Source organism: Oncorhynchus clarkii, chromosome 21 (genome assembly GCF_045791955.1).
Source record: "Oncorhynchus clarkii lewisi isolate Uvic-CL-2024 chromosome 21, UVic_Ocla_1.0, whole genome shotgun sequence".
Lineage (NCBI taxonomy): Eukaryota > Metazoa > Chordata > Actinopteri > Salmoniformes > Salmonidae > Oncorhynchus > Oncorhynchus clarkii.
Genome location: NC_092167.1, coordinates 3,830,055 through 3,849,565, shown reverse-complemented (window position 1 = coordinate 3,849,565; position 19,511 = coordinate 3,830,055). Strand labels below are relative to the sequence as shown.

Below are 19,511 nucleotides of genomic sequence, written 5' to 3'. Positions count from 1 at the left end.
ACATTGTGTAATAAGCCTACAGTTTTCTTGGAATCGATCTATCATGTCAGTCACATAAAAAATGAGCCAATAGACTCCAAAATTGCGGAGTGGTTCGAGGAGAACACTGACATTTTAATAAGGTAGAGATGATTGGCCGAGACCATGACGCGGGTGGACAGCAGAGTAAGCATCAAATTCAGGTTACAAGACTTTTGTTGTCATTCATGACACTGTTCGGTGTCCGGTAAGTCTCTCTGCTTTTATCAAACGGTGTGGATGCTGGAATTATCTCAGAATGGAGTAGCCTGAGAGTTAGAATAGCAACTAAAGTATGGACACTGAATGTAGAACTAAGTGTTCCTCTGAGTAAAATGTCAGACCAAATGTTAATGTGTTTTCAGGAAGAGAAGTAACGCCGTTGAACAACAGTTCCCTGAGCATCCGTCCTCTTCCTGAAACACAATATTTGGTGAGCGTGGCTTTATTTAATATTCTGGATGAGCATCAAGTAATGATCGAGGAGAAGCTGCATGTATCTAATTACAGACACAAGTTGACTAACAAATAGCCTACCAAATGTCGGGAAATTATAAGATGAAATTATGTAAATAAGGTCTAACTATTTCCCCCCCCCCTGAGTAACATAGCCCAAATGAGTCTTTTCAAGTAACTGTTTGACAATCAGATGAAAACATCATGACTGGCTGTGTTAATGCCACATTAAAAAAGCAGGCTAATACATTTTAAAAGTTAAACGACAAATCAATACTGTTAGGCCCATAGAGATGCTATGTGTCCTTCTGTGATTAGGCCCATAGAGATGCTATGTGTCCTTCTGTGATTAGGCCCATAGAGATGCTATGTGTCCTTCTGTGATTAGGCCCATAGAGATGCTATGTGTCCTTCTGTGATTAGGCCCATCGAGATGCTATATGTCCTATGATTAGGCCCATAGAGATGCTATATGTCCATCTGTGATTAGGCCCATAGAGATGCTATATGTCCTATGATTAGGCCCATAGAGATGCTATATGTCCTATGATTAGGCCCATAGAGATGCTATATGTCCTTCTATGATTAGGCCCATAGAGATGCTATATGTCCTATGATTAGGCCCATAGAGATGCTATATGTCCTATGATTAGGCCCATAGAGATGCTATATGTCCTATGATTAGGCCCATAGAGATGCTATATGTCCTATGATTAGGCCCATATAGATGCTATATGTCCTATGATTAGGCCCATAGAGATGATATATGTTCTATGATTAGGCCCATAGAGATGCTATATGTCCTATGATTAGGCCCATAGAGATGCTATATGTCCTATGATTAGGCCCATAGAGATGCTATATGTCCTATGATTAGGCCCATAGAGATGCTATATGTCCTATGATTAGGCCCATAGAGATGCTATATGTCCTATGATTAGGCCCATCGAGATGCTATATGTCCTATGATTAGGCCCATAGAGATGCTATATGTCCATCTGTGATTAGGCCCATAGAGATGCTATATGTCCTATGATTAGGCCCATAGAGATGCTATATGTCCTTCTATGATTAGGCCTATAGAGATGCTATATGTCCTTCTATGATTAGGCCCATAGAGATGCTATATGTCCTATGATTAGGCCCATAGAGATGATATATCTCCTATGATTAGGCCCATAGAGATGCTATATGTCCTATGATTAGGCCCATAGAGATGCTATATGTCCATCTGTGATTAGGCCCATAGAGATGCTATATGTCCATCTATGATTAGTCCCATAGAGATGCTATATGTCCATCTATGATTAGGCCCATAGAGATGCTATATGTCCATCTATGATTAGGCCCATAGAGATGCTATATGTCCTATGATTAGGCCCATAGAGATGCTATATGTCCTATGATTAGGCCCATAGAGATGCTATATGTCCATCTGTGATTAGGCCCATAGAGATGCTATATGTCCTATGATTAGTCCCATAGAGATGCTATATGTCCTATGATTAGGCCCATAGAGATGCTATATGTCCTATGATTAGGCCCATAGAGATGCTATATGTCCTATGATTAGGCCCATAGAGATGCTATATGTCCTATGATTAGGCCCATAGAGATGCTATATGTCCTATGATTAGGCCCATAGAGATGCTATATGTCCATCTGTGATTAGGCCCATAGAGATGCTATATGTCCATCTGTGATTAGGCCCATAGAGATGCTATATGTCCTTCTATGATTAGGCCCATAGAGATGCTATATGTCCTATGATTAGGCCCATAGAGATGCTATATGTCCATCTATGATTAGGCCCATAGAGATGCTATATGTCCTTCTATGATTAGGCCCATAGAGATGCTATATGTCCTATGATTAGGCCCATAGAGATGCTATATGTCCTTCTGTGATTAGGCCCATAGAGATGCTATATGTCCTATGATTAGGCCCATAGAGATGCTATATGTCCATCTATGATTAGGCCCATAGAGATGCTATATGTCCTATGATTAGGCCCATAGAGATGCTATATGTCCTATGATTAGGCCCATAGAGATGCTATATGTCCTATGATTAGGCCCATAGAGATGCTATATGTCCTATGATTAGGCCCATAGAGATGCTATATGTCCTATGATTAGGCCCATAGAGATGCTATATGTCCTATGATTAGGCCCATAGAGATGCTATATGTCCATCTATGATTAGGCCCATAGAGATGCTATATGTCCTTCTATGATTAGGCCCATAGAGATGCTATATGTCCTATGATTAGGCCCATAGAGATGCTATATGTCCTATGATTAGGCCCATAGAGATGCTATATGTCCTATGATTAGGCCCATAGAGATGCTATATGTCCTATGATTAGGCCCATAGAGATGCTATATGTCCTATGATTAGGCCCATAGAGATGCTATATGTCCTATGATTAGGCCCATAGAGATGCTATATGTCCTATGATTAGGCCCATAGAGATGCTATATGTCCTGTGATTAGGCCCATAGAGATGCTATATGTCCTATGATTAGGCCCATAGAGATGCTATATGTCCATCTATGATTAGGCCCATAGAGATGCTATATGTCCATCTATGATTAGGCCCATAAAAAAACAAGTGCGTGCCCACACACACACAGGAGGCCTCTGTACCAGGAAGACATTACATCTACTTTCACCTCTGCTACACTGTAGGCAAATATACATCACAGCCATTTCACTTACAGTTCTGTCTGTTCGTGAGACAGCAGGAAGTTAAATGTTGGATTGGAGAAAAGGGAAAAGCCAGGAGACTCAAGAGATAAAGAGGTGTGAGAGGTGCTCATATCAACGTTGAATGTGTTGTTTTGTCTACCTGCGGAGGGAGCGCTGTGACGTAGTAACCTCCATGCTAAAAGAGACAGACAACACAGTGTGAGAGAGAGAGAGAGAGAGAGAGAGGCACCACAGGGGCCACGCCACAGCTTTCACACCACACAGGAGAGAATACTGTACTCAAGATTAAAAACAGACAGACCAATCAAAACAAAAACACCGTCTGGCTGCCATGACGATGCACCTGTACTCTGAACACAACAGGAGAGGGAGGATTGGCGTGGAGGATGTGTACAAGTTGGCCCTTATCCACACTGGCAATGTCTCAATGTTCCCCTTTGGTAAGGAATTAGGACGTCCTCATAGAGGCCTGTGGAGAAAGGGGGCCTTACTTGTTGGTGGGCGATGGGGACTGGCTGGGAGTTGGGGGCAGGAGGGTGTCCAGTGTTGGGCTGGGAGGTTGGGATCTGCTGCACCTGCTTCAATAGGATAGAGAGATAGATGAAGAGATGGAGAGACAATATGGAGAGAGATAGAAATATGGACACAAGAGAGAAAACAAAACGTGAATTAGGATCTATTTGTGACTTTTGGACATACTGCACAGTACTACATTCTAGCTTGAGCTTTGGTTCACTGTACTGCACAGTACTGTATTCTAGCCTGAGCTTTGGCTCACTGTACTGTACAGTACTACTGTATTCTAGCCTGAGCTTTGGCTCACTGTACTGTACAGTACTGTATTCTAGCCTGAGCTTTGGCTCACTGTACTGAACAGTACTACATTCTAGCCTGAGCTTTGGCTCACTGTACTGTACAGTACTACTGTATTCTAGCCTGAGCTTTGGCTCACTGTACTGTACAGTACTACTGTATTCTAGCCTGAGCTTTGGCTCACTGTACTGTACATACACAAAGTATCCCCTCTCTGACTGTCCAGAGAATCTCCAAGACTCCTTGTGTATGCATGTACATCCACAGGTAACTATAACAGGTAACAAAATCCACTGCTGGGTCAGTTGGGGGGAGTGAGTAGGCTTCATGCACGTGGTAGGGCTCCTAGATGATTCATTACATTGTGAATGTTATTGCTCAACAGAGCACATAGAAGAAGCAGGTTGTGTCCTTTAAATATATTTAGAAAAAACTCAAATAAAACCTGTTTTTTGTTGTTGTTGCTGGTTGATTGAAACCCTTTACATTCCATGTAATGATTACATTTAGCTTCTGAACCAACCCTAAGAAGTACCCTTAGAAGGCTGCAGACAAGTATACTTGTTCCCAAGCTCAGCTCAACCACTCACTAGAGAGTGAGCTCACACAAGTATAGTTGCACTCAGCTCAACCACTCACTAGAGAGTGAGCTCACACAAGACCACCAGCTCAACCACTCACTAGAGAGTGAGCTCACACAAGTATAGTTGCACCAGGCTGACCACCTACCTTGCCATCCCCTGTTCTCAGGACATTACCACTGAAAACGAGAGGCTTTAGGAGCGGAAAGCATTTCGTAGGAAGAAGAACAGATGAAAATAAAACAACAAATAATAATAAAATTGCAAAATAAAACCATAAAAAGAAGCGCGAAAGAAGAGCGCTGCTCAGAACAAAAGATGAGGCTGCGGGATGACTGATCATGTCAGCATTCTAAGGGTTAATGGATGAATTCTGACCCCTGAGTGTAAAGTACCAGCTGAGTGTAAAGTCTTCCTATTGGTCGCTAGCTGATTATATATGGCACGTGACGTGCTGCAACACCTCCAATATAACTGTTACTGGGATTGGTGTCCTTGGCAACAGTTAATAAATGATAGAAATACCGTTTTAACCATTTCCAGCCAACTAGACAGAGCTACTGTACAAACTGTTCAAATAAAATAAAATACAATTTAAAGAAACATTTTTATGATGTAAATAATGTAAGCTTCAGGTGAACAGTTAAACCGGTCTAAAGCCCCCGTTTGTTGTATGTTTGTGTGTTGGATCATACAAATCCTCAAAGCCATGTGGCAACAAGTCTGTGATTATTACTCACAACAATGATCCCATTCCCATACAGTAGTGCCTTGACAATTTGGTGTTTTTGAATATTAAATAAGGCCCAATTCGACTTTGGATTCGTATGTACAATATGCAGTTCTACCTCACTGTATACCAATACAAACACACATTTTTCCATATAATTACATATATGAACATACATACAAAATCTTACTTACTCTAAGAGACCGATACAAATAATTCCGTAGGTGATAAGAGAACATACCGTCAACAGAACTAGGGGATTTAAACAGCAGGTTCCTAATTGTTTCCTGAAGACCAGCACCTCCTAAAAAGGACCTTTGAGTGTAGACAGTCATGGCTGGAAAGGGTTAAAACCACAACCACGAAACAAAATGAATCAGGTAAGTGATAAAGACAGGGTTGGTGTGGAGGGTAGACGGCTGAGGGTTGCTATCGAATAAGAAAGTGATGGTCTAAGTACCAGCCCAGGGTTTCCCTGCATGGCCAGAGGAAACTCGTGATACGAGAGGTCGGGTTGGACGTTCGTCTGTCGGGCCCAGGTGGTGTGTAGTATGTTGACGTGAGAGGACTGACGCCCTGGGGACTCGGAGGGAGGCACAAACAGAAAGGTCTGCTGGCTGGGGGGGTGGCCCACTCCCTGGCCCTCTGCAGTGGCGTCCCTGCCCCCGGCCTCCGCCCCGTAGAAGGTGTGTGGGATGGACTGGGCGGCCGAGGAGGCCCCGAACTGGGGCGGAGGAGAGTGGAACTCTCCACAGTCAGAGGAGGCCATGGAGTCACTGGAAGGTTCCGGGCTGCAGTCCTTCTGGGCCTGGTGCAGTAGCAGGCTCCCGGGAGGGAGAGGCATCTCAGGGCTGATGTAGCTGTACAGTTCCTCAGTGACTGGCTGCAGGCGGCTGTAGGTCCCAGACCCCCCTGACTGTCCTCCTGGTCCCCCCTGTTCCTCCAGGTTGAGGTCCATGGAGCCGCGGCGAGCCCGGTACAGTCTAGAGGCCAGCACGCCAGAGTCGGCCCCAGCGGCGGCCGCTGCAGTAGCCATGTTTTGGACGTGGAACTCGAACACGCTGCCTTGCGGGGGCTCCATGACTGGGGGAGCGGACTGGGGGAAGGAGGCGGAGTGCTGCAGCTGGTACCCATCGGTAGTACCCGAGGCCTGCAGGCCCAAGGTGCTCATGGGTGGCAGCTGAGGGATGGGGCTGTGGGTGAGGCGCATGTGACTCTGCATGTGGGGGTGGTAGGTCTGGGCGTAGGCCGGCTGTGGAGGGTCGTACACGGCCAGGCTGGCGGCTGCCGCAGCCTGCATCTGCTGGTGGAAGCTGATCTGGTTGATCTGGTGAGCAGTCATGGGGTAGCCCCCATAGGCCATGGCCTCGAAGTGATCCAGCAACGCTGCCTGGTTCAGACTCAGCCTCCGCACAGCCTCCACCACCTCCTCCTGCTGCTCCGCCCTCACGTCCTTGTACCCGTATAGAGGGTCCTGGAGGGACTGACCTTGGAGGTGCTGGTGCATGGGCTCTCCAACCGACCCCAGCCTCGGAGCACCGTAGCCGGGCACCATGAAGAGGGACGAGGGATCCACTCCCAGGTGCCCATCCACTCCTCCTCCACCACCCACGCCCAGCCCCTCCATCCCCGGGTGGTAGGGGTGCAGGCTGCTGGCGTAGCGGGGGTAGGCAGGCTGGAAGTGGCGCGTATGGGCCTCCAAGATGGACGTGCTCTTGCGGCGTTGGGCGTTGTAGGCCTTGGAGGGAGGGCAGGCAGGTGGCGGTGAGAAGGAGATGGGGCGCTCCAGAATGGAGGGGAGAAAGAGAGGCGGGGTGGGGTCCGGAAGGCCTGCTGAAGCCCAGACTCCTCCTCCACTGCTGTACTGGTGAGTCACAGACTGCGGCTGAAGTGACATAAGATTATAGATAGATGCATCATCTTCATGAGGGAGAGAAGCACCATTAAATACTGTAGTATTCAGAGATAGAAAGAGAGAAGAGGGTGAAGAGGTATATCAAAAGAGAACAAGAGAGGTAGCAGTGCTATATATTTCTGCTAATGCATTAATCCCTGCAACGGATAAAGAAAGTCAAGAGCCTAGCAAAGAAACCCATGAAGAACTTAACCAAAAGATGAAGGTACAGACAGACAGTAATAGCTTCTAGGTATGGAATTAAATGCAGATGTGGCAAAGACGGCTTCCTTTAAGATCAACAGACTGCTGCTACTGTGACATTAAATGGTTAACTATAAACTGCACCTTATATACAAAACTATCTAGCATGACGATAATGTAAGTCATTACATTATATTACATGATGTGTATTTTGGGGGGTTTGAAGCTGACAGTGAATGATGTTCATGCTAATTGAAATTGTACCTGCTGCTTAATGAAGACTTTAGTGGAATCCTGGATAAAACAGGTGACCACACCAACTACTGTACATAGATCTGACTGAATGTACAGCAGTCTGACCAGTCTCACTAGGAGGGAAGTGTAGTTTAGCTAGCAGTCTGACCAGTCTCACTCGGAGGGAAGTGTAGTTTAGCTAGCAGTCTGACCAGTCTCACTAGAAGGGTAGAGAAGTGTACTGTAGCAGCAGTCTGACCAGTCTCACTAGGAGAGCAAGGGAAGTGCCAGGCAGTCTGTATTTAATGTGAGCACAGGGCGCCTGGCGAGAGGCCCGAAGCGAAGAACAGCAGGGTTCACTCACAGGTATCTGAAAGTGGATTAAAGATGAACACACAATAATCTGATCTTCTGTTCTCTATTTGTTATGTCTCTCTATATGTCTCTACTGTTTTATCCCTCGTCTCTCCTTGTTTCAGATACCCATAGACAGCCCTACTGAGCTCCGGTCCCAGCTCCACCAGACTACACCCTGGTTCACACCACTCTGTGGCCAGAGATGCTCTAACATACAGGGCTGACAAACACCGCCGGGAGGCTGGCTCGGCGTTGTTGCCGTGGGCGAGGCGGGGTGGAATGAAGGGGCAGGACACTCTCCAGGGCCTTGGAGAGCCGGCCCGCAAACGTGTCACCGTCTTCCGACCCCCGGCAGGGGGAGTGGGGGGCGGAGAGCACCGGAGGAGGGGTGGAGGGCCGGTTGGGAAGGCAGGACAGAGCAGGAGGGGTGGAGGAAAAGTAGGGGACGCAAACGGACATGCTACGGCCGCGGTGGCGGGGAGGTGGTGAGAGAGGCTGCAGGCGGAAGGAAGGAGGGAAGGACAATTAACCACAGAATGGATGGAACACAGGTGAACTAAACACAGGTGAGCTAAACACAGGTGAACTAAACACAGGTGAACTAAACACAGGTGAACTAAACACGGGTGAACAGAGGTGAAAGATCTGAAAACACGGGACACGATAAACACTATGGAATAAAGACAAGACACGTGGCATTAGAAGACGGTTAGACGGTTAGTATGAAGGTTAGAAAGAGGTTTCAAAAAATCCGGCAAGAGCATATTGGGAACAGAAAGAGGTTAGATAAGAGGTAAATAATACTGATTAAAAGGAAAAATAATCTATAATCTCAAATTAGAGATGTGAGTACTAGAGCCATTTCTAGGTCATCTAAAGTGTTTATTAACAAGCTAGGATGACTCAAATAAAACACTAAAGCAGCTCTAATCTATTTCTTGCGGCTTTGTTCAAAATGAAAACACTAGCTGAATAAGAACCATTCAATTTAGTGGTATTGCACTACTATCTAGGGCATTTAAGAACATATTCTACCCTCAAACCAATCTCAGGGTCCGTGTCCAAAATTGCACCCTATTTCCTATATAGATCTAGGCTCCTGGTCAGATGTAGTGCACTATATAGGGAATAGGGTGCCATTTCAGATGCAGACAGTGTTCTAAATCATAGTGTGGCTGAAAGGAAAATCACTGCCACAGACTATGTACTGCTCTGCTGCAGGAAACTAAATATAGCTAGGTAGCCAGCTGCCTGACAGGGGACTTGGCAATGCCAGTGTACCAGAGGCGCAGTCTGCTCTGTCTGTACAATGATTCACAGACACATTCACCTTGCTGATTCTACACAATGGCCTAAAAAGAAATCAATGTTCCGCCAAGAGTGGTCAGGGAACAGTTGATTTGGGGGTCGATGAAGCTATTCGTTATTCATCCACAGTAGCTCTACAATGTTGCATTTAGATTTGATCTGTGCCTAGTCAATTCTTCTGTTTATATAGTCTAGTGAAGCCTACTGGTTACAGTCTAGTGAAGGCTACTGGTTACAGTCTAGTGAAGCCTACTGGTTACAGTCTAGTGAAGCCTACTGGTTACTGGTTACAGTCTAGTGAAGCCTACTGGTTACAGGTTACAGTCTAGTGAAGCCTACTGGTTACAGTCTAGTGAAGCCTACTGGTTACTGGTTACAGTCTAGTGAAGCCTACTGGTTACTGGTTACAGTCTAGTGTACTGGTTACTGGTTACAGTCTAGTGAAGCCTACTGGTTACAGTCTAGTGAAGCCTACTGGTTACTGGTTACAGGCTAGTGAAGCCTACTGGTTACTGGTTACAGGCTAGTGAAGCCTACTGGTTACTGGTTACAGTCTAGTGAAGCCTACTGGTTACTGGTTACAGTCTAGTGAAGCCTACTGGATACTGATTACAGTCTAGTGAAGCCTACTGGTTACTGGTTACAGTCTAGTGAAGCCTACTGGTTATAGTCTAGTGAAGCCTACTGGTTACTGGTTATAGTCTAGTGAAGCCTACTGGTTACTGTGCCACTGGCTATAAGATAGCAGAGGATACTATTAAAAGGCAAGGCCCAGCACAGGGCTTTCAAGAGATGAAGGGCTATGAACTCATTCTCAAAGTAAATCACAGCTTTGTTGATGGAACCTTCCAGAACTGAATTCTGTTGCAGCCCCGGAATAATAGCTGGTAGAACTCGTGAAAACATTGTTTACATCCAATGAGATGTTTAACAGGTCAACATAGCACAGCGGTTAAAAGGGATTTACTAAAAAGAAGTGATGTGATTTATATCACACAGGGAACCAATAACATTTGATGATAACACACAATAAATAAATTGACAAAGAGGAAGACATAAAATAATCTCAAATGACACAAAACTTTAAAACCCAACAGTAGTGGAGCAGACTGCATCGACACACCAATCAATCCCATCTTTCAGTATGAAAAACACAACACGTAAGAATGGACTGCAAAATATGTCTACAAGCCTTTTTCAGGTTGGGTTTTATTGATATACAGCTGTGTTGTTGCTTATTCAGATGTCAAAATAGCAGCAGCTAGGCATTGTTTCAAGGTCAAATATGTCATTTAGGACCAATGGCAATATCATTTGAACACTTCTACCACTATCATTCAGCAGATTGATTCACTGTAAAGTAATGGCACTTGATGGTCAAATAAAACTAAACAATGGTAGAATGATTGCAGAATTTAAAGTGGCTGTGGTTGTCATGCCCAATAACTTTTTATGCAAGCTTACCACAGACTACACACACACAAACACACACACACACCACACACACACACACACACACACACACTGGAATTAATGTGTAATCCACGTTGAATGCAAACAATTCTTGATAAGCTTGAACATCTTGGAAATCTCAGTCTAACATATGCCATCGGGTGTATGGTTTGTGGTGTATGGTTTGTGGTGTATGGTTTGTGGTGTATGGTTTGTGGTGTATGGTTTGTGGTGTATGGTTTGTGGTGTATGGTAAAGCTCCATAGCTTTAGGAAGGTGAGCTATAATTCACTGACACTATGGAGATGGCCGAGTCGGCTCCAGTAACCAGGCTTGTGATTCAGTGTGTCTGACACTGATGAGTGATGGCTGGCTGAGGTGACTGCCAGTGTGCCAGACAGAGAGCCTAAAAACACCAGCATGGCACCTCTAAAATAAACGTATGGGATTGATGGAGGCCCTGACAGCTTGCACAGCTAACTGCCTAATATCTATACAAACAACACAAATAATGAGAAATACCAACATGAGTACTATGAATAATATGTACCATAAATGATTGGTTGGGATTTGGGGGTGATGGGTTGGGGGAGGGGGGGAGACAGGGTACTGTACTAGAACGAGATGCATGGTATAACTGAGGATGCAGCAATGTGGAAGGTATGAGGGGGGAAAAGGAATCAAACGCAAAGCATGGAGTTTGTTTACTTCTGAGTGACTTTGGTTTCTCCAACATGCATCATTCTGTTCAGAAATGCTAATCAAACCAACTGACATTGGGCAAAACAACAGTTCAATTCATTAAAACTAAAGGAAATGTAGAAGACACAACTGACCAAACGTTACTCCTGGAACTAAAACACACAGAGTAACTGATTTCAGAAACTTGCAGCTGTTCTCACTTTGGGCAGATTAAAGGCTAGTTAATTCTGGTACTTACCTGTAAGTCACTGTGACTGAAGACCCAAGAGCATGACTGGGGCTTCTAACCTATGGGATGGTCTTCATATACTCTACATCTGTCTAAACCCTTTAGGATGGTGTTAATTAGACATCTGTCTAAACCCTTTAGGATGGTGTTAATTAGACATCTGTCTAAACCCTTTAGGATGGTGTTAATTAGACATCTGTCTAAACCCTTTAGGTTGGTGTTAATTAGACATCTGTCTAAACCCTTTAGGATGGTGTTAATTATACATCTGTCTAAACCCTTTAGGATGGTGTTAATTAGACATCTGTCTAAACCCTTTAGGTTGGTGTTAATTAGACATCTGTCTAAACCCTTTAGGATGGTGTTAATTATACATCTGTCTAAACCCTTTAGGATGGTGTTAATTAGACATCTGTCTAAACCCTTTAGGATGGTGTTAATTAGACATCTGTCTAAACCCTTTAGGATGGTGTTAATTAGACATCTGTCTAAACCCTTTAGGATGGTGTTAATTAGACATCTGTCTAAACCCTTTAGGATGGTGTTAATTAGACATCTGTCTAAACCCTTTAGGGTGGTGTTAATTAGACATCTGTCTAAACCCTTTGCGATGGTGTTAATTAGACATCTGTCTAAACCCTTTGCGATGGTGTTAATTAGACATCTGTCTAAACCCTTTGCGATGGTGTTAATTAGACATCTGTCTAAACCCTTTAGGATGGTGTTAATTAGACATCTGTCTAAACCCTTTAGGGTGGTGTGAGACATCTGTCTAAACCCTTTAGGGTGGTGTTAATTAGACATCTGTCTAAACCCTTTAGGATGGTGTTAATTAGACATCTGTCTAAACCCTTTAGGGTGGTGTGAGACATCTGTCTAAACCCTTTAGGATGGTGTTAATTAGACATCTGTCTAAACCCTTTAGGGTGGTGTGAGACATCTTTCTAAATCCTTTAGGATAGAACATGGCACATGGGTTCTAGAAAATAGTTTTTAGACTTGACCTTTAGGGGAGGCCGTGCGGTTAAGCTCTGTTAGTGGAGACAGACGGGTACCTACGGAGCAGGAAGGGCAGCTCATTTGTGACTAGGCTATACATTTTGGGTGTAGATTAACATATTGGTTTGTCCTTCCTTAATTTGTGTGTTTTGGGCGTAGATCAACCGTTGTCTTGTGTGACTATTTGTTTGGGACTCCTTAGTGTGTTTTGGGCGTAGCTCAATCGTCTTGTGTGACTGTTTGGGATTCCTTAGTGTGTTTTGGGCGTAGCTCAATCGTCTTGTGCGACTGTGTTTGGGATTCCTTAGTGTGTTTTGGGCGTAGCTCAATCGTCTTGTGCGACTGTGTTTGGGATTCCTTAGTGTGTTTTGGACGTAGCTCAATCGTCTTGTGTGACTGTGTTTGGGATTCCTTAGTGTGTTTTGGGCGTAGCTCAATCGTCTTGTGCGACTGTGTTTGGGATTCCTTAGTGTGTTTTGGGCGTAGCTCAATCGTCTTGTGCGACTGTGTTTGGGATTCCTTAGTGTGTTTTGGACGTAGCTCAATCGTCTTGTGTGACTGTGTTTGGGATTCCTTAGTGTGTTTTGGGCGTAGCTCAATCGTCTTGTGTGACTGTGTTTGGGATTCCTTAAATTAGTTCATTTTTCTGGGTCTTCGGTTTCAACTTTCAATCTAAAAATGCTCTGTTATTGTTTTATGACTAAAAGTTATACCTGTTCCTGTCCTGTTCCTTGTATTAGCTTGAGTGGAAACATGAGAGCATATTAAAAGACTGAATTAACAGCCAGTTTAATATTTGATATTCTATAAAGGCCCTATTCCTCCCAATACACTGAAGAATACTGTTCCAGACATTGGTTTGGGAGTCTCTTGGCAAACAGCAAGACCATCAGCATTACTGTTGAAAGAGGAACTGTAAAACCTGACCTCTGGTTCTCTCTGAAAATTGCCACTGAGTTTGTCATTTATTCATTACTGAATAAGTGGGTTAGAACGCAGCTGCTGGTCCACCACTGCGGTACCAAGAAGACCGAAATGTCAAACTGAAGAACTCGTGGGACTACAGTAGGCTGATGTCAGACAGTCTCTGCTGTAATGGCAACTCCTCTTATAATTGTCATGATTAGTGTAACAACGACCATAGGAGTTGGCAAGACAGCACAAACAGATGTGGGATTATAAAGGACTACAGGACAAACCTGACAGAGAGGGCAGCCGGGAAGGAAGAAGGTTGCTCCATTTCAAAGACTGAGAACCTCTTCATCTCAAAAGGGAACTGGCTCCAAATCCAGTCTTCAGACATCACCTTCATGCATATTACAACTACAAACTCCACTGAAATTCACTTCACTTCTACCTTCCTAAGAACTACAAAAAATATATAAGAATCCCTCCGACTCGTGACTTACCATGTTCTGCTGTTGGTAGGCATTGAGCTGCTGCTGTTGTTGCTGCAGCTGGGGGGAAGGGGAGGGGGAGGGGGCCTGGGTTTGGCCCTGCTGCTGCTGGGTGGCAGGGATGTTGCTATAGGACATGGTCAGCTGGCCCAGATGGGACTCAGAGAACACGGACGAACCCTGGCCGTTGTCCACCGCTCCGTCAGCTGTAGGTGGAAGGGACAAGAACCCACACAGTGACCAGATGAGAAAGGAGGGGAGAGGGAGGGAGAGAGAGTTGGAAACACACACACTACCGTTATATATATATATATGAATGAGAGCGAGAGAGAGCGAGCAAGAAATCCAGATCAAGCGAGCCATTGAGAGATATACAGTGCCTTGCGAAAGTATTCGGCCCCCTTGAACTTTGCGACCTTTTGCCACATTTCAGGCTTCAAACATAAAGATATAAAACTGTATTTTTTTGTGAAGAATCAACAACAAGTGGGACACAATCATGAAGTGGAACGACATTTATTGGATATTTCTAACTTTTTTAACAAATCAAAAACTGAAAAATTGGGCGTGCAAAATTATTCAGCCCCCTTAAGTTAATACTTTGTAGCGCCACCTTTTGCTGCGATTACAGCTGTAAGTCGCTTGGGGTATGTCTCTATCAGTTTTGCACATCGAGAGACTGAAATTTTTTTCCCATTCCTCCTTGCAAAACAGCTCGAGCTCAGTGAGGTTGGATGGAGAGCATTTGTGAACAGCTCAAGGGGGCCGAATACTTTCGCAAGGCACTGTACAATATCAACTACATTGTATTCCTGATTTACAGTGCATTCGGAAAGTATTCAGACCCTTTGAATTGTTCTACTTTTATTTTTTACATAACAGCCTTATTTTAAAATTGAGTAAATAGTTTTTTCCCCCTCAATGTACACACAATACCCCATAGTGACAAAGCAAAAAAAAGACAAATATCACATTTACATAAGTATCCAGACCCTTTGGTAGCGATTACAGCCTCAGGTCTTCTTGGGTATGACGCTACATTATTGGCACACCTGTATTTGGGGAGTTTCTCCCATTCTTCTCGGCAGATCCTCTCAAGCTCTGTCAGGTTGGAGGGGGAGCGTCACTACATAGCTATTTTCAGGTCTCTCCAGAGAAGTTAGATTGGGTTCAAGTCTGGGCTCTGGCTGGGCCACCCAAGGACATTGAGACTTGTCCCGAAGCCACTCCTACATTGTCTTGACTGTGTGCTTAGAGTCGTTGTCCTGTTGAAAGGTGAACCTTGAGGTCTTGAGCGCTCCGGAGCAGGTTTTCATCAAGGATCTCTCTGTACTTTGCTCCGTTCATCTTTCCCTTGATCCAGACTAGTCTCCCAGTCCCTGGCGCTGAAAAACATTCTCACAGCATGATGTTGCCACAACCATGCTTCACCGCAGGGATGGTATTGGCCAGGTGATGAGCAGTGCCTGGTTTCCTCCAGACGTGACGCTTGGCATTCAATTAAATTGTTTCTCATTGTCTGAGAGTCCTTTAGGTGCCTTTTTGGCAAACTCCAAGCAGGTGTCAAGTGCCTTTTGCTGAGGAGTGGCTTCTGTCTGGCCACAACCACAAAGGCCTGATTGGTGGAGTGCTGCAGAGAAGGTTGTCCTTCTGGAAGGTTCTCCCATCTCCACAGAGGAACTCTGGAGCCCTGTCAGAGTGACCATCGGGTTCTTGGTCACCTCCCTGACCAAGGCCCTTCTCCCCTGATTGCTCAGTTTGGACGGGCGGCCAGCTCTAGTCTTGGTGATGCCAAACTTCTTCCATTTAAAAATGATGGAGGCCACTGATGGATGCCACTTCCCCAGATCTGTGCCTCAACACAATCCTGTATTGGAGCTCTATGGACAATTCCTTTGACCTTATGGCTGTTTTTTTCTCTCTGACATGCACTGTCAACTGTGGGACCTTATATAGACAGGTGTGTGCCTTTCCAAATCATGTCCAATCAATTGAATTTACCACAGGTGGACTCCGATCAAGTTGTAGAAACATCAAGGATGATCAATGGAAACAGGATGCACCTGAGCTCAATTTCGAGTCTCATACCAACGGGTCTGAATACTTATGTAAAAAAGGTTTTGTTTACATTTTTTAAATAAATTAGCCAAAATGTATAAAATCCTCTTCCACTTTGTTATTATGGGGTATTGCGGGTAGATTGATTTCTTATATGTTTAATACATTTTTGAATTAAGGCTGTAACATAACAAAATCTGAAGGGGTCTGAATACTTTTCCGAATGCACTGTAAATAAACCCCATCTCTGAGTGAGACGCTGTGCCTAGTCCACATACATGTCATGGAGATGTTGGCCTGTTGGTACTGCTGCTGGTCCATCTCTGGGTCCTCCTTCTCAGTCTGGGCTATAGGGGGCTGGGGGTGTAACTGACTCTGCTGGGGGGATCTGAGGGCCTCTGCTGCCTGTAGGGTATACTGCTGCTTCTGATTCCTCTTCTCCAACTCCTCTCTGACCAGCTGCCTCTGTTCTCTCTTCTTTTGGATCAGAGACACTCGGTCTTTGATGGCCTTGGCCATCGTCTTGTGGTCTCCCTCGCACACATAGCCAGACTCGACCTGTTGGTACAGGAGAAGGAACAACCATGACTAGTCCATCTTGTTTTGACAGTCGCCACAACATCTCTCTCAGTGACAAGCTTCTACACCTCTATCCAGCCACCGTTTTCATCGAGGTTGCAGCTCTGTTTTTAAAATCACCAGATCAATTACTTATAACAAAGATACATGGTATCAATCGATCCACCGTCCAACAATAAACCGTACCATTTCCTGTGCCACATCTTCGGGGAAGTCCTTGTTGAGGTCGAAGGAGAACTCGATGGCTTCGTTGTCCTTGTACTTTCCCTTCAGCTTCTTGACGTCTTCTATCCTCAGCCACAGTTTGATAGCGATCATCTCCCCATCGTCCTCCTCGGCTAGCTCCACACGCACACCAGTCTCCTCCTGGAAGAACGCATGGCTCAGCAGGATCTTAATGACATATCTGTGGCAGTGGAGGAGGGATGGGGGAAGAGAGAGGGAGAAGAGAGGGGGACAATAGAGAGAGGGGGGAAGAAGAGAGAAAGAAGGGAAGAGAGGGGGAGATTAGAGAGAGAAGGGAAGAGAGGGGGAGATTGATGGTAGAGTTTAGCATTAAGGCCAAAACAGGTTTTATTACATTCAATAAGTTCTGCATGGTGCATGATTAACCTATTAGCCTATTTACAGAGGACATTACACAACTCTGTGTGGGCTGGCCTAAAGGACTGCAATAGATCTGTGTTCTGACATCCAGTATTATGGCTTAATATCCTATAATAACTACATATATTTACAATCCATAAATTATATCCCATATTAACTATGTACAGTCGTGGCCAAAAGTTTTGAGAATGACACAAATATAAATTCTCACAAAATTTGCTGCTTCAGTGTTACCGAAGTATAATTACAAGCATTTCATTTCACATTTCAAGTGTCAAAGGCTTTTATTGACAATTACATGAAGTTGATGCAGAGTCAATATTTGCAGTGTTGCCCCTTCTTTTTCAAGGCCTCTGCAATCCGTCCTGGCATGCTGTCAATTAACTTCTGGGCCACATCCTGACTGATGGCAGCCCATTCTTGCATAATCAATGCTTGGAGTTTGTCAGAATTTGTGGGTTTTTGTTTGTCCACCCGCCTCTTGAGGATTGACCACAAGTTCTTAATGGGATTAAGGTCTGGGGAGTTTCCTGGCCATGGACCCAAAATATCGATGTTTTGTTCCCCGAGCCACTTAGTTATCACTTTTGCCTTATCGCAAGGTGCTCCATCATGCTGGAAAGGCATTGTTCATCACCAAACTGTTCCTGGATGGTTGGGAGGAGCTGCTCTCGGAGGATGTGTTGGTACCATTCTTTATTCATGGCTGTGTGTTTAGGCAAAATTGTGAGTGAGCCCACTCCCTTTGCTAAGAAGCAACCCCACACATGAATGGTCTCAGGATGCTTTACTGTTGGCATGACACAGGACTGATGGTAGCGCTCACCTTGTCTTCTCCAGACAAGCTTTTTTCCGGAAGCCCCAAACAATTGGAAAAGGGGATTCATCAGAGAAAATGACTTTACCCCAGTCCTCAGCAGTCCAATCCCTGTACCTTTTGCAGAATATCAGTCTGTCCCTGATGTTTTTCCTGAAGAGAAGTGGCTTCTTTGCTGCCCTTCTTGACACCAGGCCATCCTCCAAAAATCTGCGTTTCACTGTGCGTGCAGATGCACTCCCAGCTGCCTGCTGCCATTCCTGAGCAAGCTCTGTACTGGTGGTGCCCCGATCCCGCAGTTGAATCAACTTTAGGAGATGGTCCTGGCGCTTGCTGGTGGTGCCCCGATCCCGCAGCTGAACACGGCACGTGTTTCCTTGCAGGTAACCATGGTTGACAGAGGAAGAACAATGATTCCAAGCACTACCCTCCTTTTGAAGCTTCCAGTCTGTTATTCGAACTCAATCAGCATGACAGAGTGATCTTTAGCCTTGTTCTCGTCAACACTCACACCTGTATTAACAAAATAATCACTGACATGTCAGCTGGTCATTTTGTGGCAGGGCTGAAATGCAGTGGAAATGTTTTTTGGGGATTCAGTTAATTTGCATGGCAAAGAGGGACTTGGCAATTAATTGCAATTCATCTGATCACTCTTCATAACATTCTGGAGTATATGCAAATTGCCATCATACAAACTGAGGCAGCAGACTTTGTGAAAATTAATATTTGTGTCATTCAAAACTTTTGGCCACGACTGTATATTTACTATCCATAAGTTATATCCCATATTAACCATGTATATTTACTATCAATAATTGATATCCTATAATAACCATGTATATTTACTATCCATAATTGATATCCTATAATAACCATGTATATTTACAATCCATAATTGATATCCTATAATAACCATGTATATTTACAATCCATAATTGATATCCTATAATAACCATGTATATTTACAATCCATAAATGATATCCTATAATAACCATGTATATTTACAATCCATAATTGATATCCTATAATAACCATGTATATTTACAATCCATAATTGATATCCTATAATAACTAGGTATATTTACTATCCATAATTGATATCCTATAATAACTAGGTATATTTACTATCCATGACTCAGACAAAAGGCATAATTGAAGGCTCAATGTTACCTCTCAGGACATCTTATCATGTGAGGCTCAGCTGGTAAGTGTGTCACGTTCTGACCTTAGTTCTGTTATTATATGTTTGTTTTAGTATGGTCAGGGCGTGAGTTGGGTGGGCAGTCTGTTTGTTTTTCTATGTTGGTTTTTGAGTTTGGCCTAGTATGGTTCTCAATCAGAGGCAGCTGTCAATTGTTGTC

General features: G+C 44.3%; 1 protein-coding gene across 4 annotated transcripts in view; it reads right to left on the bottom strand.

The window, feature by feature from the left end:
• Positions 1–19,511, bottom strand: part of LOC139379639 (serine/threonine-protein kinase WNK1-like) — a 191,049-nt gene that overhangs the window by 44,658 nt on the left and 126,880 nt on the right. For 3 of the 4 annotated variants that reach the window (XM_071122448.1, XM_071122449.1, XM_071122450.1), the window contains exons 7-11: positions 16,910–17,129; positions 16,423–16,702; positions 14,099–14,292; positions 5,771–7,195; positions 3,678–3,764 (exon numbers count right to left, since the gene is read on the bottom strand). In XM_071122448.1, coding sequence (XP_070978549.1) covers positions 3,678–3,764; positions 5,771–7,195; positions 14,099–14,292; positions 16,423–16,702; positions 16,910–17,129 — 2,206 coding nt within the window. The remainder of the gene's footprint in view (positions 1–3,677; positions 3,765–5,770; positions 7,196–14,098; positions 14,293–16,422; positions 16,703–16,909; positions 17,130–19,511) is intronic. The other variant, XM_071122451.1, reaches the window with a different exon arrangement.